This window comes from Pseudophryne corroboree, chromosome 5 (assembly GCF_028390025.1).
Source record: "Pseudophryne corroboree isolate aPseCor3 chromosome 5, aPseCor3.hap2, whole genome shotgun sequence".
Lineage (NCBI taxonomy): Eukaryota > Metazoa > Chordata > Amphibia > Anura > Myobatrachidae > Pseudophryne > Pseudophryne corroboree.
This window is the reverse complement of record NC_086448.1, coordinates 619,424,570-619,447,137: the sequence shown is the minus strand read 5'-3', so window position 1 is coordinate 619,447,137 and position 22,568 is coordinate 619,424,570. Positions and strand designations below refer to the sequence as shown.

Here is a 22,568-nt window from a genome sequence, read left to right as displayed (position 1 = left end):
ACCGCAATGCGCAGGCGTGTCGTACGAGTACAAAGCGGTTTGTTGCTGAGCGATGGATTTAACGAAGAATCCATTCGTACAGCCGAATGCACGGTGATTGACAGGAAGAGGGCGTTTATGGCTGTCAACTGACCGTTTTCAGGGAGTTGTTGGAAAAACGCAGGCATGTCCAGGCGTTTGCAGGGCGGGTGTCTGACGTCAAATCCGGACCAGACACGCTGAAATGAACGCAAGGGTTGAGTAAGTCTAGAGCTACTTAGAAATTGCACAAACTTTTTTGGCCCGCCTGGCAGCACCTGCGTTCGCACACTTGCAAAGTGAAAATACACTCCCCCATAGGCGGCGACTGTTTGATTGCAAGCCAGCAAAAAGTTGCTAGCGAGCGATCAACTCGGAATGACCCCCTGTGTGTCATTTATTATGACTACAGTCTTACATTTATATTACATCTGAAGAAACCTGAGATTGGGGCAATTTTAAATACCACAGTAAAATATGTTGTTTATTTATTATAATACTTTGATGCAGCTGATTTAATTTTTTGTGTACCTTTTGCATTTGCGGAAATTGTATGCCCTGTGATGTTTACACTCCAATATTTCTTTGTTTAATGCGTTATACTGTACTGTATGCCTCATGTCATTTTATATTACACGTTTTTCCAATTTGCTGCAAACTATTACTGTACTAACAAACAACATCCACAATCAGTACAAGCAATGCATTAATAATTTTATTCATTTCATATTTTTTCCTTTTCTATTTTTTTTTACATTATGGGAAACATTAATTTATTTACAATTTTTTCAGTCCACGCACCAAACTTGGAAGGTGACTTGAGGAAAAGTCTATTCCATAAATGCATAAAAATGCTCATCCACATCTATCAAAATGCTTTCAGTTTTAAAACTTTAATTGAATTAAACAAAACAATTTTAAAAGCACAGTTGGGACTGCAGATATGACACTTGTTACATTCCAGGAATGGTTTTATTTTATGCAATCAAATACAAAATAAAACAAAAATAGAGGTAATGCACAATTTTAAATAAAACTCAGTTGTGCACATTCAAATATTGACAGAACACAGTTGAACTCAAGTGAAATATAAATAAATCTTTTTTTTCCCATTTAAATATTAAAAATCTCATTTTTTTTATTCATTAACATTCATTACAAAAAGGTCCAGAGTTATGGCAACATCTGCAAAAAATATACTTGTTTTTTCAACATCTCCCAATATTCATTACAACTCTTATCTCCACTCTCTATGCATATGTTATTCTATAATGTAATGTGTGTGTTTAATAATTGTAATGATAATATGTCAGACTCTTTGGTGGGATAGTGGTATGTGTTATATTTTTTATGAAAAAAAAGAGAGTTTTCTTATTGTGTTATTTTTTAATCCGAAAGCACATAAATCAGATAAAGATAAATGTTTGTGTCTGACAATTGTATATGCTAATTTTTGAAAAAGATTAGATTCTTACAAAAAATAAACCATCTTAGTGGTGGGTGGGGGGATAAAGTTGTTATTTGCAGTTGTGCAGTAATCTATTGCAACCGATCAAACAATTGCTTTCATTGTATAACTTGCTCAAGATTGATCAAAGCTACTTGGTGATTGACTGATATGTTTGGGTTGCTGTACCTCTGCATTCTGTCAGCAAATAAACTCCATAGAAAATGTATTGGTTAACCCAGTGGTTTCCAAACTTTTTTGAATCACGGCGCCCTAGAATATCAGATTTTTTTTCACGGCACCCCTAGGCCAAAAATTTCTTATTGAGAAATTTAGAAAGAAATACATTAAGTAGATTACTTTTATATGTCATCCTTAGGGTCAGTTGTGTGGTGAGGGACAAGATTTGCTACTGTTTGGCCACATATTTTATGACTGGCAGCCACCAGCACTGGTTTTGCCTATTATATTGACCATGAATAATTTGAATTGGTCCTGGACCACCAACCCAGGGCACCCCTGCAAGTGTCCCGAGGCACCCCAGGGAGCCACGGCACACAGTTTGGGAACCTCTGGGTTAACCCATGCAATACATATGCAATACATATAAGGGGCTAAATGTAATTGCCTGCGAGAAGCCAGATGTGCGGGACTTTGTGCGAGAATGCCAATATTTTTAAAGCGGCAATCATTTACAGGGCAAAACCAACCTGGCCGCTTTAAAAATATGGTCATTCTCGCACATTTAGTTCAAAGAGTCTGGTTGATATAAGTCATTAACCATTGAGTGTGCAAATAAAGAAGCACATACTGTGGTGCCAGAATTTTACACATACTAATATGGTTACCATTAACATCATTGTTACTTTAATTTGGTGACATATTTTAAAGTCAAAAGTCAGAATTGTGTGAATATACTGTATATATCTGCCACTTAGGTTAGAAACTGTCACTGCTCTCAAAAAGTAAATGAAAGTGTATTGCTATGTACCTTTTTGTACCGAACAGCAACAAGAGTATATGTGAAAGTAAACAGTATGAAATAAAGGCAAACTGGAGTAAAAATTGGTACAAATCAGAAGTTGCACATTTATAAAAACAGTTTAAGCAAGCAGTTACAAACATGTCATTCCAATATATAATGTTACAAAGAATTTAAAAAAACTAAAACGTTTTAATCCACATTTAAATGTATTGAAGTTTATGTTGCAGGAAACCATTCATGTATAAAGGTGGCATTGTTCTAATAAAAAATAAAAATAACAAAAATATGGACATTTTGGAATATTTTGGAATATCTGTAGCATTCTAAGTTTTGTAATGATTGTAATTAAGTAAATGCTTGTCTATTCAATAGTCTGTAATGTGCTGTGGTTGGATAGCTAACTTTTTGCACTGCCTACACAAAATAATTTGGAGAATCTGTGAATGCGGTGGTGACTTGCAGTGTAGGGGGTAAAGCCAATTGATACAGCCTGAAGGTCTACTCTAGTAGTTGGAGAGATCTTGATTCAGGTAACCCAATTATGTAATATTTGTAATTTGTACCCATTAATAGCATTCCTGATAAAGATAACGCCATGTTGCTTGTTAGTGTATGGAATTTGGCATACCAAATATCTTCTCTTTATTACTCTGCACATATACAGGGAAAATAGAGAATGGATAAAGCATTATCTACCTTTTTGGTGCAGAGAGTATTACTATCTGTGTGTTTCTCTGAGTCAAGAACAAGCGATAATTAGGAGGCTATATCGTTAATAAATCAAAGGTGATATAAAACAGAGGACCTACTTCCTATGGAAATACAAATGAAGTACAGTCCTCACTAGGGACTTTATTTACAAAGTGACGGCTTCCTGTACGTGGATTGAAGCTGAAAATTTAAAGCAGCACTCACGTTAAAACATGGCGTACTTTACTCTGAATGTGAGTGCAGCTTTAAATTTTCTGCTCAAACCGGCTTTATTCGTAATAAAAGCCCTATATGTGAGTGCCAAGCTTCTGTACAATGAAACTTCTACTAAAACTATCACTCATAAAAATAGAACTTGCAAGTTCGCCAAAGTAAGTTGGCGGGAAAGGATAATAGCTCCTAATTATTCAGTACAATATACCTTTTGATATTTCAGATTTTATATGTGTATATACAAAAAATAGATTTACCTTTGATGAAACCAAGTACAATGTAGTCATCCATTAATTTTAAAGGGTTACACAGTAAACTCTAATAATATCTTATGCATCTATTGTCATCCTTTGAGTCGGCCATTTTGGGACTGCAGACTACCACTTCACCTGGAACTAGTAACTTGGGGGCAGTACGGATGGTGTAATGGTTAGCATTACTGCCTCACAGCTCTGAGGTCATGGCCATGGTCCTAACTGTGTGGAGTTTTTATATTATTCCTGTGCTTGCATGGGTTTCCTCCGGGTACTCTGTTTCCTTTCTCACAATTTAAAAATATTGGTAGGTTAATTGGCTCCTAAAAAAATAAATAACCCTAGTGTGTGTGTGTGTGTGTGTGTGTGTGTGTGTGTGTGTGTGTGTGTGTGTATAAAGGGCAGACTAAATGGGCCAAGTAGTGCTTATCTGCCATCATAGCAGAGGCGGAACTACCGCCAGTGCAACCAGTGCGTTGCACTGGGGCCCGCCACTGTCCAGGGGCCCAAAGCATGTAATGAGTTACATGCCGCTGTGTGCTGCGGGGAACCGCTGCCCGCAGCACACAGCCGCCCGGGCAGGAGAGGAGAGAAGCGCAGGCAGCGGACACGGGGGGAAGAAGGAGGAGGGAGGTGGAGGAGGGAGCCGCAGCAGCGCTGTGTTATAGGTTGAGGCGCTGCTGCTGTCCCTCTCACTGGCGCACGCGTACCCAGAAACCCCCCCTGATTAAGTTAAAAGATTTTTTTCTGATCGCGGGTCACTATCGTAGCTCCGCCCACTCACGACATTAGGCTCCGCCCACTCACAGCATTTTACCCGCGATTCGCAGGCCTGTGGGGAGGGGATGTCATCATTCCAGGCAGGATCCCTAGTGCTGGAGAGAAGATTCAACGGGCTTCCTAGACCTGCCAATAAGATCCATAAAAGCAGGTGAATTAATCCATCTAAGCAGCAGTGTACACTGTGGTTGCTAACTTTTGTGTGTGTGTGTGTGTGTGTGTGGGAAGGGGGGGGGGGGGGGTAAAATAGGTCTGTGCATTATGGTATAGTTCAGTTATACACCCAGAATATGCACATGTGCACAGATGTTCATTATGCTCAAATCTGCCTATTTGTCCTAGAGCTTGGCCCTGAAACGTTGGTTATTTCATGACACCTCAATATACGATCGATTATTTGCAGGGGGCACGTGTTGTGGCTGGGGGGGCTGTCTGCCGTAATGTGTAAAAAGGCACGCTGTCTGCCGTTATGTGTAACAAGGGCACGCTGTCTGCCGTTATGTGTAACAAGGGCACGCTGTCTGCCGTAATGTGTAAAAAGGCACGCTGTCTGCCGTTGTGTAAAAAGGCACGCTGTCTGCCGTTATGTGTAACAAGGGCACGCTGTCTGCCGTTATGTGTAACAAGGGCACGCTGTCTGCCGTTATGTGTAACAAGGGCACGCTGTCTGCCGTAATGTGTAAAAAGGCACGCTGTCTGCCGTTATGTGTAACAAGGGCACGCTGTCTGCCATTATGTGTAAAAAGGGGACGCTGTCTGCCGTTATGTGTAAAAAGGGGGATGCTGTCTGCCGTAATGTGTAAAAAGGCACGCTGTCTGCCGTTATGTGTAACAAGGGCACGCTGTCTGTCGTTATGTGTAAAAAGGGGACGCTGTCTGCCGTTATGTGTAAAAAGGGGACGCTGTCTGCCGTTATGTGTAAAAAGGGGGATGCTGTCAGCCGTTATGTGTAAAAAGGGGGATGCTGTCTGCCGTATTGTGTAAAAAGGGGGATGCTGTCTGCCGTATTGTGTAAAAAGGGGGATGCTGTCTGCCGTTATGTGTAAAAAGGGGACGCTGTCTGCCGTTATGTGTAAAAAGGGGGATGCTGTCTGCCGTTATGTGTAAAAAGGGGGACGCTGTCTGCCGTAATGTGTAAAAAGGGGAATCTGTCCGCCGTAAGGTATGAAAGGGTCTCTACCTGGTGTAGTGGTGCTACTGTGCGGCGTAATTTGAATAATGGAGACTACTGTGCACCGTTTTATGAATTGGTATTATTTTGTGGCCACACCCCTTCCCCATGAAGCCACGTCCCTATGTATTTTTGCGCACGCCTACGGAGCGCACTGCCCCTGTTTTGCATGCAGGTGTGGGGCTCCGATGCTTTTTCTTGCACACGGTGCTAAAATATCTAGTTACGGCACTGTTGCTAGGTATCCATTTCTCTGGCCCTGAGCAGGTCCCCCTCTCCAGATCCTCTCCAAGGGGTGAGGGGGTGGACTTGGACGGGATGAGGGGGGGGGGGGGGGGGGGGGCACCGCTCGCTAGTTCCGCCACTGCATCATAGTCTATGTTTCTATGTAACATCACTAAGGTGATTTGTGCCTCCTTTCCTCATATGCCTGTATGCAGGCCTTAGTGATATTAGTAACTCCTAGTGACATGACAGACTGCATGAATATTAGTCCAGACATACAGTATAATGCCTGCCAGTACTATGTATATCCACAACCAATACATGTTCTTTTTTTTTTCTCTTTAAAAAGATACATGCAAATGATTACCTGAGAGAAAACACTAAAGAATATCTCTTACATGCCACTGACCAGTCAGCAGTTTAGGCATCTTGACCTTCATGAACGTGTAAAGTAACTGGTAAAAAGCTATTATGTTTTTTGCCATTCCATGAGGGAAAAGCCACACATGGTTTAGTGCCACTGGGAATGTCTCATTAATTAAGTTTTCCAAAAGAGTATTCAGTGCTGCCGTTGTAAGTGTGACACTGCAAATCAAGCCGAAATGCAATAAGTCATTTTACAAATAAAATCAGTTTTATTTTTAATAGTGCAGAATGCAGCACCTTTTATTTTTCATACAGTAATACTCAGATTTCACTGTAAAAAACTGCATAAAAATGTACATGCATTTGTTGGGTTCATATTCTTAGGTGTTTTTCAGTATAACCTAATAGCTTTATTTTACTGTCTGACTATTTAGATATGACTCCATGTTAAAATATTCACATATAAATGAATTAATGATCCTTGTCCTGTGTAACTTTTGTAGCTTTACCCATAGAAAAGGCTGCAGGAACTGGTTAAGGTAGAAAGTCCAACTTTGTAGATAATTCCAAATTGAAAAAAATTCTCAACTTCCCCCTTTCTGCCATGCATATCGCGGGTAATGTTGTACTCCCTTGTTGCACCTCCATGTCAGCAACCAGCATCCCATATGGTGGTTCAACAGGTACATTGGAAAAATTGGTGACATTGAACAGTATCCAATTAGCCATGATAATTTACCACAGCTAATTGACTCACCCAGAGCTATCTTATTATACCCGATGCCAGTGCTTATCGGGCAAACCAAATCCCCAATAAGTGATCAAATTTTATTTTTCTAGATAACGCCATAAAAGAACATCCGTGGCTTTTTGAGGGCCCTGTGTTTACAGGGTAATTTGTCACTCAAGACAAACAGGCTCTAATTGGATAGCCCGACCATCAGGTTTTTATTGTGATAAAAGACGGTCTTTTCATACTGCAAATTACCGCAGATAATAGGATATCCCCATGCAATTTTCAGTGTATTAAGCTCTCCCTATATCTTGGCTCCACTAGTATCTGCCTATGTTCACCCATGGTAGCGCCAAACTTGTTAATATACTGTATATCCTAAATCTATAACTGACTTGAGAAGTGTAGAGTAGGTGATACATAAAGATCTATGTGCAGTTTTAGTGTCATAACAGTGCACTTATCTAAAAGCTTTTTGTCTCTTCTTTCTATTGGAATACTGAACATTCTTTCTAAGACATAGTGGTTTAAACTGAATCATGTCATGTTTGCCAATCTCAAGTTAATGAGAGGGATGCAATCATATCATGTATTCTGTATGATGAGAATATGACAATAAATAGTATCTATGCACTCAGTGGCCACTTTAGTAGGTACACCCCATACACCTGATCATTCATGAATATATCTAATCAGCCAGTCTTGTGGCAGAAGCTTAATGCATGAATGCATGCAGACATGGTCAAGAGGATCAGCTGTTGTACAGATCAAACCTCATATTGGGGAAAAAAATATGACGTAAGGGACTTTGACTGTGGAATGATTGTTGGTCCCAAGCAAAGTAGTCTGAGTATCTTAGAACGTACTGAGCTCCTGGGATTTTCATGAAGAACAGTCTCAAGAGTATAAAAATTCAGTGAGTGGCAGTTTTATGGGTGAAATACTTTGTTTAAAAGAGCGATCACAGTAGAGTGGTTAGATGGCCAGACTGGTTCTAGCTGCAAGGAAGATGATGGTAACTGACATAACCATATGTTATATGCAGAATAGCAACTCCGAACACACAGTAACTTGTGTCTTGAAGTGGATGGACTACAACAGCAGAAGACCACACTGGGCTCAGATAAGAACAGGAAACTGAGGCTACAATGAGCATGGGGTCAACTAGACAGTTGAATACTGGAAAAACTGAATCTGGTCTGACATATCTTGATTTCTGCTGCATGGTAAGATCAGAATTTTTATCATAAACAACATGAATCCATAGATCCATCCTTGTGTCAATGGTTCAGACTGATGGTGAAGGAATAATTGTGCAGGGAATCTTTTCTCGCCATACATAAGGCCCCTTAATACCTACTGAATAACTTTCAATTGCCACAGCGATCCTGAGTATTGTTGCTGACCATGTGCCTTTATGGCCACAGTTTACCTATCTTTCAATGGCTATATCCAGCGGGAGAGTGCACCAGACCACTAGGCATATGTCAACTCAAACTGGTACCATGAACATGACAATGAGTTCAGTATACTCCAATGTCTGCCACAGTTTTCGTATCAATCCAATAAAGCACTTCTGGGAGTGATGTAACAGGAGATTCACAGTATGAATGTGCAAGCAACAAATCTGCAGCAGCTGCATGATGCTCTCTTGCCAACATGGACCCAAATTTCTAAGGAATGTTTCCAACATCTTTCTGAACCCATGACGTGAAGAACTCTTTGGGCAAAGGATGGTCCTAGACAGGTACTAAATAGGTGAACCAGATACATAAAGGTGTAACTAATAAAGTGACCAATAAACGTGCGCTTATATATATATATATATATATATATATATATAAAGTTTCAGTTAATGTATTCTAGTATGTTAAATGCACCCTACGATGATGTATATCATGTCATTCTCCTTAGCTCCTGGTTACTGTCCATGTAAGGTAAAGTGCATCATTGGAAATGATTGTGCATTAACATACTACTCTTGTCACAGGCATTTATCAACATATGTACAAAAATGTAAGAAAGACAAGCAGTTACAGTCTATCTCCAAGCGGCCTAACACAGGAGAATGACTCTATGTTTTGTAGTTTACTTTCATAGTGTTTGGCAAAAACTAAAATCTAAAGACCATGAGATGGTTGATATGTGACAGGTGGAAACACCCATCCAGGTTTATCTCTGTTGTCACTTGCAGCATGACAAAAATACCTCACCTCAAGGTTTGTTAAGGCAAGCGTTTTGAGAGAATGTTTTACACAGTGTTCAATATGTAATGCAGTGCAAGGAAACTGCAGAGGGCCTTGGGATCATTGATGTAGTTCCTGCGCACTTCGCTTCTTCACAGAGCCCTGCAGAACAGTAGAATGGCCCATGCAGGCTCTGAGATTAATGATCCCAATGAAAGAGATGTGTTTTAGCATTGCTTTCCATTTTGGCAAGGTGTGAGCATGTTTTCTCAGAGTGTCTTCCAAATGAGACTATTTGGCCCAATAACTTCTTGTTGGTCTGTGAAGTCCCACACCACCTATACTGCAAGTGCCGCACCAGATTTGTCGGTAGGCCCACCATGCTCCTCTCAGCGACCCTGCTCACATACAATGTCAAGATTCTGTCACAATTATCTGGTGCATTTGATTGACTTCCAAATACAAACTCTTTTTATTGGCTTTAATACAAGATGTTTTCAAATGGGAGATAAAAATATAACCTTATTTATTAACAAAGGAAATATGTCTGAATTATTTACACTATGATAAATAATCTCTTTTTAAGTGCAGCCTGGTTATACAGGGTATGTTATAGTGTATCATAAAGGTAGGTGTGTGCACAGATCTGTTAACTGCATTTCCTGCTACTCTCTTAGTAGTAGAGCTGTTCTCCTCTGTCACCTGTTGCCTTTGGGGAGAGGTGCGTCTGTGGCCTACAATAAAGTGCTCCATCTGCTCTACATAGAAAAGAAGTTGGGAATTTGAGCCCATGCTTTTTCACATTTAGAATAGGAAGACATCAGAGTCCACAGTACTGTATACCCTACAATTTTCTATTGCTGTACACTAGATTACAGACTACTGTAGCTCTAGACAAAAGGTAAATAATATGGGGCACAATAAGAAGTTTTATACAGAAAAGTAATACTTCATTTATCTTATGTATATAACCTAAGGTTCAATTGAACATGTGCAGTAGAGGCAGCACTGATTTGTGTCTATAAATCATCAAGGTAAAATGAGTGAGGATTAAATAATGGAGGGGGAGGGGGGGATGGAATCACGGTCCCAGCCTCAGAGAGCTGACTGCTTACACCACAGTGTGAGGGAGGGACTTCATGACAGTGGGATAGTAATGACTGGAGTAAAAGAATGAGCATAGGAAGAGATGAAAAATACAAAAGACATATACAGATGATTGTGTTTTCCAAACCAAACTAGAGGATATATTATATATGTAACTTTGTGTCATAAATATATATAGATATATATAATATCCCTCCAGTGTTGCTTGTGATGGCTTCATAGCCTGGTTTGAGCCTCCGGGATGTAGATCTCAATACTATCCGCACTCTCGGTAGCTGAATTCTGTCGGACAGACGCAGCACGCTTTGCAGATACCAGCCGCTTCCGGGCCTCATGCCGCTGTCTCTCTGTGCTTTCCAGAGATCTGTCCCGGACCAGTGGGGCCTGACCTTTCGATGGCTTCTTTGGCACGGGAGGAGGGACCCTTCTCTCCTGATTAAAGCAGAAATTACATTATACAGATTCTCCATACAAGCCGTGACAGCAGCTGTACCAACTCTCTAAGCTTATGGCAAAATATGCTCTAGAATGTGATTATTTGTTGTGTGTACTAATGTCAGATGTTGCTTCTATATATACATAAATATAGGGCCGGGTGTAATGAAGTCCGTGTTGGACGGAGGTGCGGGTTCCCGGCAAAACTTGGACGTTTTTTAAAGCGCCAATCATTTACAAGGCATGGTTTGCCTTGTAAATGATTGGCGCTTTTAAAAAAAAAACGTCCGAGTTCAACCAGGTATAACGCACCTACGGCGAACTCGGACTTCATTACACTAGGCCCATAATATTTGTACTAAAACAGTGGGTAGAATTACTAAAAAGCACAGCAATGTACTTGCACCTATTAAATAGCACCTGTTTTATACACATGGTGGACACTGCAATTTAGTGGGCGTGAGAATTTCTGCCTCATGCCTCAGTGATGTCACTAATTCCTAGTGGCCTTACAGCCTGCATGCTCATGAATATTGGTTTAGTATATAAATGGCCGTGTCCACTGTGTAGTGTACAAAAACAGCTGGATAACCCATTTTAGTCACCCAAGCAGTTTTGGAGCTAGGCAACACTAGCAATGTGCAACAACAAATCATAACCAACAAGTTGCATTTTTCTGTAATAAATGAAAGTGTATAGCCACTTACATTTGATTTATTTTCCAACAGTCAGCAAACAGTCACATTAAGAGCAGATGTGATTGGGTCAAAATTGCATGCAATATAGTAATGAGTTCAAAGTGAAAGAAAAAGATTGCAAGTAACAATGTTTTGTGTTGTTGCAGACAGCACAACCAAGCACAGATATGACTTGTTGTATGCAACACTTATTATTCGCTACCATTCACGATTGCAGGACTTTATTCAGGCTGCACCCATTCTGTGGAATGCCCTATCACACACAATAAGACTCTCCTCTAGTCTCCAAACCTTCAAGTGTTCCCTGAAAACTCACCTCTTTAGGGAAGCTTATCCTATCCAATTACATCTCCACTGTGCAGTCCACACATATCATCACATATTTTCTCTTTCTTCACTTTCCCTTCCTCCTGACCCCGGTTCATCATTCCTGTGTGGCCTTATCATGCAGCCCACCAAGAACTTTTGCAATCTGATGGATAATTATGCACTAGTAATAAGTAAAGCTCTGTCTCCTGTGCTCATCCCAACCTTCCCTAAAAACTTTACTCTATCTACTGGTATCTATCCATCCCTGTTTAAACACGCAGTGATTACTCCAATTCTGAAAAAACAAAATTTTGACCCTAACTCACTCTCAACTTACCATTCCATTTCTCAGCTCCCGTGCCCCTCCAAGCTACTTGAAAGACTTGCCCACACTCTCCTCACACACTTTCTTAATTCACACAATTTATTGGACCCACTTCAGTCAGTCTTTCGTGCCTAACATTCCAGAGACAGCACTGACTAAGGTAGTGAATGATCTGGTCACTAAAGGCTAAATCTAAAGGCCATTACTCACTTCCTATTCTCCTTGATCTCTCTGCTGCTTTTGACACTGTTGACCACTCACAAATACTACAATCCATAGGTCTCCAGGTCACAGCCCCTTCTTGGTTCTCACCTACCTATCTAACCACTTTCAATGTTAGTTTCTCTGAATCCACCTCCTCTTCGCTACCTCTTTCTGTCCTTTGCTTTTCTCAGTATATACCACATCTCTTGGCAAACTAATCAGCTTTCGGATTTCAGTATAATCTGTATGCGGATGATACTCACATTTACCTATTCTCCCCAGATTTGTCACCATCTGTATTGGGCCGTGTCACTGAATGCCTTTCTGCCATTTCATCTTGGTTGTCATCTCGCCACCTCAAACTTAATATTTCCAAATCAGAGTTAATTATATTTCCATCGGCCAATAATAGTTACCAACCTGATATCTCTATCACTGTTGAAAACACTACAATCAACCCTACACCACAAGCTCGCTGCCTAGGTTTCATTCTTGAACTGTCCTTTGTCCCCCACATTCAATCTGTCTTAAAATCATGTGACATATATCTAAGAAACATATCCAAAATTACGACCATATCTTACACAAGACACTGCAAAAAAATCTAATCCATGCTATCATTATCTCACGCATTGATTATTGCAATAGTCTCATCTCTTTACTCATCTCAAAATATCTCCCTGCCCGATATCTCCGCTCTGCACAAGATCTGCGTCTCTCATGCGCACGCATTACTTGTTCCCACTCAAAATTACAGGACTCTTTCCGGGCTGCACCCACATTGTGGAATGCCCTCCTACGCACAAAAAGACTCTCCTCTAGTTTTCAAACTTTCAAGTGTTCCCTGAAAACTCACCTCTGCAGACAAGCTTATCAAATTCCAGAACCACCCACATAACCTTCAATGCCTCCCTATCTAATTAAATCCCCTCTGCACAGTCCACACGTAACCTCACATATTTTGTCTTTCTTCACTTTCACATCCTCCTGACCCTTGACCAACATTGCTGTGTGACCATATCATGCAGCCCATTAAGATCTTTTGCAATCTGCTGGACCATTATGCAATAAGTAGCACCTATCCTTGTGTGTCAGTGCCTATTTCCCTATAGATTGTAAGCTTGAGAGCAGGGCCTTCCTACCTGTATGTCTGTCTGTTATTACCCAGTTTTGTTCTATTATTGTTCCAATTGTAAAGCGCAATGGAATATGCTGCGCTAAATAAGAAACTGTTAATTATTAAATAAATAAATAGCACCTACCCTTGTGTATCAATGCCTATTTACCTATAGATTGTAAGCTTGCAAGCAGGTCTATGACTACCTACCTCTATGACTGTTTGTTATTACCCAGTATTGTTTTATCATTGTTGTTTCCAATTGTAAAGCACAACAGAATTTGCTGCGCTATATAAGAAACTGTTAATAATAAACACTAACTACACAACACAAATCTATCACAAGTGTCGCCGTGCCCTTATGTAACAGCTCTCCTTTGAGATAATATTTAAGTAACCAAGGGGCATATGTATTAAGCCAGGAGAAGTAATAAAGCAGTGAAAACTAAGTGATAAGTGGAAGGTGATAATGCATAATGATTGGCTGGTGCATTATCACCTTTCACTTATCACTTCTTTATCACTTCTCCAAGCTTAATACATCTGTCCCCATATTATTTAACCTTAAGGCAGTGCCACACTGGATGACATGAATGATGAATCGATACGGTTCATTGTTTTTCCTTGCACTTCCCGGACTCTCGGAAGAATGATAATGAACGAGACAGAGGACAGACGACAGACTACCTCGTTGACGACCCAAAGAAGCTTGCATCGTTCATCGTGCGCACTGCCCACATTGGGCGATATTTTAAACTATGTCGCTCAGAAGGGTGACCTAGGATGAGATTCAAATGATATATCACGTCCAATTTCCTTTCTAAAGTGATCTCTGTTATCGCGCATATTGCGCCCATAGTAATCAGGTTTACTGTGTAAAGGGTTGGGTGCCTCGCTACTCCGGGGGTAGCGAGCTGAAATAATGAAACAACGTCCCTGATGGCAGAAACAGAAGGAGTGTGGAAAGGGGTGAAAATAACTGAATCCCGTCCAATGAGTGATGTCCCTCAGAAGGGTGACAATGAGTGATAACTTTAAAAAAAATCACCCATTGTGGCACCGCCTTTACACATAATAGCCTTTACATCTATTGTCTTTCCCACATAACTATTAACACTCCAAGAAATTATTGTTAGTATAACTATTAAAAATCAAATCATTCATTTATGTTAGTGTGTCACTGCTCATTTGTAGCATATTACAAAATCACTCCCTTCTACACCCTTTAGCAAATCTACACCAAGGTATATTGTGTTGATATTGTATTTAAAATGAAACAACCTCTCCCTCACATTATCTTAATAAACTACACGTCATAGACTACTTTACTAGGTGGACTCTGCACAATGATCTGAAAGGTATCCGGTCTTTAGGTTGACCACACTTAGGTCGACAGTCATTAGGTCGACCACTATTGTTCAACATGCATTAGGTCAACATGGTCTTTAGGTTGACATGATCAGTAGGTTGACATGGCAAAGGTCGACACATGAAAAGATCGACATGAGTTTTCAAAAACAAACAAACATTTTTAAAACTTTTTCTTACTTTACGTTCTATGTGGACTACGATTGGGAATAGTAACCTTGCCCGAAGCATGGCAAGCGAAGCTCGCCATGTGAGGGGACACAGTGCAATAATTGGGGTTCCTGGTCATGTTACAAAGAAAACAACACCCCCCAAAAATGAAACCCCCAGTCATGTCGACCTTTTCCGTGTCGACCTCATGACCATGTTGACCTATTTCAGGTGTCAACCTACTCACTGTCGACCAATAGTGGTCAACCTAATGACTGTCGACCTAGTTAGGGTCAACCCAATGAACCACACCGATCTGAAATGCATTAATATAACAGTATCGTTTTTGCAGTGTTTATCCAGTATTGAATATCTCTCTTTTCTTTTAAAAGAGACACTAGGAAATACTTTAGTGCTGTAGTAAAGAGTTATAGAACAAGTGCTTAGATACAAAGACCACCAACAACAACATACATTTTAAATACATCAAAATACTTTATTTGTATACAGTTAATTGGAGGTAACTTGGCTGCATCACACTTTACTTTGCCACATATCTTACCATTGCCATCAATCTCCCAATGAAGAAAGAGTGCTGATATTACAATACAAATATCATCATTGACTATACTCTGCCTACACTTTAGAGCGACAATAGGTTGTTTTACTTTTGGACCAGTACATCATCACAGTTCTTTCTAGAACATATCATTAAATAACAGTCCAATATGTCAAGAAAAAAATGTTTTCTATCATGTCAAGAGTCCCCATGATCGAATACAGTTTATTTATGCTCTGTGGTAAAATAAGTGCTTAAATTTCACTTTTTCTGTATTCTACATATATATTTCAATGAATAGGTAACTCCATTCCAAAATCATGTTGCTTTATTAAAATTCCTAAACTTGAGTTCTACAATATTTTGGAATTTATAATAATTTCCTGGAATATTTGCTCAAAATTGCCTGTTGAAAATCCCAATAATACTGTTGCTACCATTTGAGTTATCTTCTGCTCTAATTGTTTCCACAGTTATAGATGCTTGAGGAAGATAAGTTTCTCATTACCTGTGACAGTCTGATTCAGGTAGAAGTCTAATCTCAGGTATCATAAATTATTTCAACAAGTTGTAGTGCCCAGCATATTTCAGATTAGATAAAATAATTTTTGTGTGAAATTACCTATTAAAAGCTCCTTTCTAGAATGAAAATAAAGCAGTTTATATATCAGAGTAGAATTAAAGTTCTGCCTAAGACATTGGTGTGCATCTCTTATAAATACAGACTATTTGCTTTGACGCTGTATATCCTCAATATGGCAATGAGGCACTTACTGCATTTCTTTTCAGTGCATCTTTTACATTAAATGAATATGCATAGATATTTAGATATCAATGAACGTTTGAAGGAATAGTTGGCTGTTGAACTACACAATAGGGTAAATTTACTAAGGTGGGAGGTTTTTTTTTTTAGAACTGGTGATGTTGCTCATAGCAACCAATCAGATTCTACTTAACAGTTATCTATCTGCTTCTGGAAGATAATAGACTCTGATTGGTTGCTATGGGCAACATCACCAGTTCTAAAAAAAAACTCCCACCTTAGTACATTTACCCCAAAGTGTTTAAATCACAAAGTTTATTTTCAGAAGAGTTAATCAAACAGTTGAACATTCAAAAATATCTGAGACCAGGACTAGTCATCCTGTAACCTAAGTAGTGCACCCTACATGGCTGCTTTGCCTGCTACTTTCAAGGGCAGGATGGACAACTGTGGAAGTGCTTACACAGTGGCTATACAGTTGGCTCACTGTTCATTTTATCCTTGTATATCTGTCATTCATATGCTTACTCACAACATATGACCAATGTAGTGCACCCAACATGGCTGCCTCGTCTGGTACTCTGTGTAGATTGAAAAAAAACCCATAGGGTTCTGATGATCCTGCAAGGATCTTGCAATTTCATTTTATCTAGACCAGGCATGTCCAAACTGCGGCCCTCCAGCTGTTGTGAAACTACATATCCCAGCATGCCCTGACACAGTTTTGCTGTCAGAGAATGCTGAAGCTGTGTCAGGGCATGCTGGGATGTGTAGTTTCTCAACAGCTGGAGGGCCGCAGTTGGGACATGCCTGATCTAAACCATTATCAGTTACAGGCATTGCCTGTTCTGCCCAGTGTAATCCTATGTAGTGCACCTAAAATGGCTGCCTCACATGTGGGTAGGATGAATAATCCCTGCACCTGATGACCCAAAATAACTGCCACTCCCTTTGTAGTAATTCCATGGTCTCGGTATTTCCTGCATATCTACCCCATATTGTGCTTATTGATTCTGTATTGTATTTTGTCATTTGATATGTTTAGTATTTTGTTTCTACAATATGTTAATCACCTTGAGTCCTGTTTGAGAAATATGATGATGGTGATGATTATTATTCTTATTCTTATTAATAATAATAGTAACAACAATACTTTATGGTATCATCTTTAAAGCTACAGTATCTTTCACCCTCCCAGCATCTCACCCCTCTATGCACAGTGCCGCATCAATAATTCACTCATCTTCTATTGACACTCACAGGGGGGAATTCAAATGTTTGAAAAGTCAGTTGGGTGTCTGTTTTCCTGTCTATTAGATAGGAAAAAACAGACACCCAAGTGACTTTTCAAACAATTGAATATCCCCCATAAGCTTTTCTCTTATCTTTACACATTGACTGTAACATCCTCAACATGTCTCCATAAACAACTTTTACACACATACAACTATATTTATGTGTCTAACCTTCTGCTTCTATAAGCTGGTGACATATCAGCAAATATTGACCCCTCCTATATACCCCATTCACATACAGCTGATCCAAAACAGAATAAAAATCTAGCAAACCTCATAAGCATCACGTGTCTTCCATCACCCTCCAAATCACTAAAATGTGTCTTATGAAATGCATGCTCTGTTTGTAACAAATTAACATCCATCCAAAGACCTCTTAATCTCTCTCAACCTTGTGGCAAGAACAGAAACATGGCTTATGCAATCAAACACTGCTTTTCTAACAGCACTTTCACATGGTGGTCTCCACTTCACACACCTCCAGGCCTGGAAACAGTAAAGAAGGTGGGGTTCAAATATTACTGTTCCACTTTTCCACATACACAATTCTAACACATGTTGCATCACTCACGTTTACATAATTTGAATTACATTCTTTCAGGATTTTCACCCCTTTCTCTGCATGTTGCTATTATCACCCTCCTGGGCCAACCCAAAAATATTCCTGGAATATATTTCTGCCTGGCTCCCTCACTTCTTATCTCCGACATCCCTACCATCATCATGGGTGATTTCAAAATCGCTACTGATAGTCCCCAATCTCTTGTGCATCCAAACTACTCTCTCTGCCATCTTCTCTTGGCCTCTCCCAGGGGTGTGACACCTCTACTCATCAGGATGGCCACTGCCTTAATCTTGTATTCATCATACTATGCTGTGTTTCTGAATTCATTAACATTTCATAATATCTCAGATCAAAACCTTATCACCTGCACACTCTCCTTCAGTACTTCAAGCGGGATCCGGTCTGAAGATCGACAGTATCTAGGTCGACAATGTTTAGGTCGACCACTATAGGTCGACAGTCACTAGGTCGACATGGATGGAAGGTCGACAGGGTTTCTAGGTCGACATGTGCTAGGTCGAAAGGTCTAAAGGTCGGCATGAGTTTTTCACATTTTTTTTTCTTTTTTTGAATTTTTTCATACTTAATGATCCACGTGGACTACGATTGGAACGGTAAAGTGTGCCGAGCGAAGCGGTAGCGGAGCGAAGGCACCATGCCCGAAGCATGGCGAGCGAAGCGAGCCATGCGAGGGGACGCGGTGCACTAATTTGGGATCCCGGTCACTCTACGAAGAAAACGACACACACAAAAAAAATCCTCATGTCGACCTTTAGACCTGTCGACCTAGCACATGTCGACCTAGAAACCCTGTCGACCTTCCATCCATGTCGACCTAGTAACTGTCGACCTATAGTGGTCGACCTAAACATTGTCGACCTAGATACTGTCGATTTGATGACCCACACCCCTTCAAGCTCGCAGAATTATTAACGCTATTAATTTTTAACAATTATCCACCTCTCTGCAACAACTACTCTCACCGATTTCTACATTTACTTCTGAGATTACTGTATCACACTTGGGCCAAACTTTAAAAATAGCCCTCGATGAAGTGGTTCCAGCTACCCATTACACTTCCCACCGACTTAGATGAAAACCGTGGCATTCTAAACTAAAAAGACACCTACAAAAAATCATGTAAGGTAGAGCATCAGTGGCATAAAACTTATACTCTAAGTTACTTCCTCACATACAGTATTAGACTACTACCACCCTTATCATAAGGCTTTAGAAACTGCAATCATATTTCCAATCTTTGCTCAAGCAACTTTTTAATATATTTAAATCACTTCTTATACCCCTCCCTCACCCAACTCACCAGCTACTATCTGTGCTCAAGATCTTGCTTCCATTTTCAAGGATAAGATGGATAAAATCTGAAATTAAATTGTATGCTCTTTCTCAGCCAGCGGCCTGCTCACTTACTTCCCTGATCTCTCTGACAAGGAATCTACACTGTTCTCAGCCTCCTACTCTACTACCTCTCTTTATCCTATACCCCCACAAATCAGTACTGCTCTGTCTCCTGTGCTCATCCCAACCTTAACTAAAAAATCTGTAATGTCTCTCTCTCTCTTTCTCTCTCTCTCTACTGGTATATTTCAAGCATGCAGTGATTACTCCCATTCTAAAAGTAGAAAATTCTGACTCTAACTAATTACCATCCCATCTCTCAGCTCCCATGCCACTCCAAGCTACAAGTATATGCCTACACCCGCCTCATACACTTTCTTCACTTGCACAACTTATTGGACCTACTTCAGTCAGGCATTCATTCCCAACACTCCACAGAGACAGCACTGACTAAAGGGGGGTACTCACGGAGCGATATTCTAAGCAATCTGACTAGATTGCTTAGAATTTAAGCATTATCGCTCCGTGTGTACCCCCTACAGCGATAGCGATGCGCAGCCCCGCGCATCGCTATCGCTGCTGCTAAATTGGCCTGCATGCAGGCCAATCTAGCGGGTCGCTCACTTCACCCGCTGGGTGAAATGAGCGCCCCCCCCGTCTCCCCCCGCACGCTCAGCACAGATCGCGCTGTGCTGAGCGGCGGGAGAGATGTGTGCTGAGCGTTTCGCTCAGCACACATCTCTCCCACATCGGCCCGTCTATATGGGCCTTAAGGTAGTAAATATCTGATTACTGCTAAGTCTGAAGGTCATTACTCACTTCTTATTCCTAAGGCCAGTACACATGGGGAGAGATGTTTGCTGAGCAATCTAGCACAGACAGCTCAGCACAAATCTCTCCCCCGTTCAGCACTCAGTGCGATGCGTGCTGAGCGAGGGGGGTGGAAGGGGGAGAGGGGCGCTCATTTCACCCAGCGGTGAAATGAGCGATGTGCATGCAGGCCAATCTAGTACCGGCAATAGCGATGCACGGGGCCGCGGATCGCTATCGCTGTGGGGCATACACACGGAGAGATCGGTGCTTAACTTCTAAATAATCTAGTCATTTCTTTTTGGATGTCCTCTCGCCACCTTAAACTTAATATTTCCAAAACAGAATTAATATTTTCACCGGCCAATAGCATTTACCAACCTGATATATATCTATCACTGTTGATAATTCAACAATCAATCCCACCTCACAAGCTCGCTGCCTAGCTATCACCCTTGATTCTGAACTGTCCTTTATTTCACACATTCAATCTGTCTACAAATTATGTTACATACAGTAGGAGATGGGTATGAAATCCAGACAGAATACTGACAGCAGAAACCTAACGGTCAAAATCCTGATAGATTGCGGTATTATTATCCTATCCCTAACCGTGCCCCAAAACCTAACCCACCCCTCCCGCAGCCTAACCCGGTACCCGGACTCTGGGTCGACAGCACTTAGGTCAACACATCATAGGTCGGCGCCTATTGGTTGACAGTGACTAGGTCGACACCAGAAATTGGTCGACGTGGACAAGGTTGACATGGAAAAGGTCGACATGAGTTTTTCATATTTATTATTTTTTTGAACTTTTTCATACTTTACGATCCACGTGGGCTACAATTGGTAACGGTAACCTGTGTCGAGTGCAGCTGCAGCGGAGCAAGGCACCTTACCCAAAGCATGGTGAGCAAAGCGAGCCATGCGAGGGGATACGGTACACTTATTGGGATTCCCGGTCACTTTACGTAGAAAATGACACCCATAAAAAACCCATGTCGATCTTTTTCCATGTCGACCTGGTCCATGTCAACCTAATGGCCATGTCAACCTATTTCCTATGTCGATCTACTCACTGTCGATCAATAGGCATCGACCTAATGTGTGTCGACCTAGACACTGTCAACCCTGAGTCCCATATCCGCCTAACCTCCTCCTCTCGCAGCACCCACTCTGTAGAATGCTCTCCAGTGCACTATAAGACTTTCCTCTAGTCTCCAAGCCTTCAAGTGTTCCCTGACAACTCACTTCTTCAGGCAACTTTATCAAGTTCCAGAACCACCCACATAACCTTCATAAACTATTCTACCCAGTACATTCCCTCTATGCAGCCCATGCTTTCTCTTTCTTCACTTTCACATCCTCCTGACCCCATGCCAACATTTCTGTGTGAGTATATCATACATGTCACCAAGAACCCTTGCAATCTGGCTAGACCATTATGCAATAGGTAGCTCCCATCTTTGTGCGTCAATGTCTAATTTGTTAGCTTGCGAGCACGGCCTTCTTCTATGTCTGTCTGGAGTTCCAATGTATAGATAGACAGTGTCTAGACAGTAGGGCAATAGGTCAACACCATATGGTCGACATGCATTGGGTTGACATGGTCAAAAGGTCTACAGGTAAAAGGTAGACAGTGCTGCAGTTTGACAGGTGCAAAATGTTGACAGATTCAAAAGGTCGACATGGTAATGGTCAACACACATATGGTTTACACAAGAGTTGTGGGGGTTTTCACATGTTTTTAGACTTTTCCTTGATTTACCAGTCACGTGGACTACAATTTGGAATAGCAACCTGCCCGAAGCGTGGAGAGTGAAGCAGGCCCGTGTGGGGATATGTCTGCACTAATTGTGGTCACATATAAGGAAACATACAAAATGAATCCCAAAAAACGGGGAAAACTTGTGTCAACCTGTTTTGTGTTGTCTATTTCCATGTCAGTCTTTTGACCTGGTCTACCTTTTGAACCTGTCAACCTTTATTACTATCTACCTTTTGCATATCGGCCTAATGCATGTCAACCGTATGGGGTCGACCTAATGTCTAATTACTGTAGGTCTTTCATACCACACCCATCTATTTGTTATTACCCGGTCTTGTTATAGTAGTTTGTTACCAATTGTAAAACGCAACGGAATATGCTCATACTATATAAGTAAATGTTAATAATAATAGTAATAAAAATTAAAAGTAAAACTTTTTAGTATTATATACTGTACTATAAAACGTAAAAGTATTTAATTTATTTAAAATAATTCTGCACTAATGGCTAATATCATACTTGTACAAGTGCTAAAGTCTGATATTGGTCTAAATGCTCTCACAATGCCTACGACATCATAATGTCGCATGTCAAAGGAAATATTGCCTGAATGGAAACATAACAGAAAATGCAGTAGTGAATGCAACCAA

The 22,568-nt window shown here is 40.7% G+C and overlaps 1 protein-coding gene across 4 annotated transcripts in view; it reads right to left on the bottom strand.

The window, feature by feature from the left end:
- Positions 1 to 711: 711 nt before the first annotated feature.
- Positions 712 to 22,568, bottom strand: part of DLGAP1 (DLG associated protein 1) — a 1,173,524-nt gene continuing 1,151,667 nt past the window's right edge. For all 4 annotated transcript variants that reach the window (XM_063923535.1, XM_063923537.1, XM_063923538.1 and 1 more), the window contains one exon: positions 712 to 10,628. In XM_063923535.1, coding sequence (XP_063779605.1) covers positions 10,413 to 10,628 — 216 coding nt within the window. In that variant the 3' untranslated portion in view covers positions 712 to 10,412. The remainder of the gene's footprint in view (positions 10,629 to 22,568) is intronic.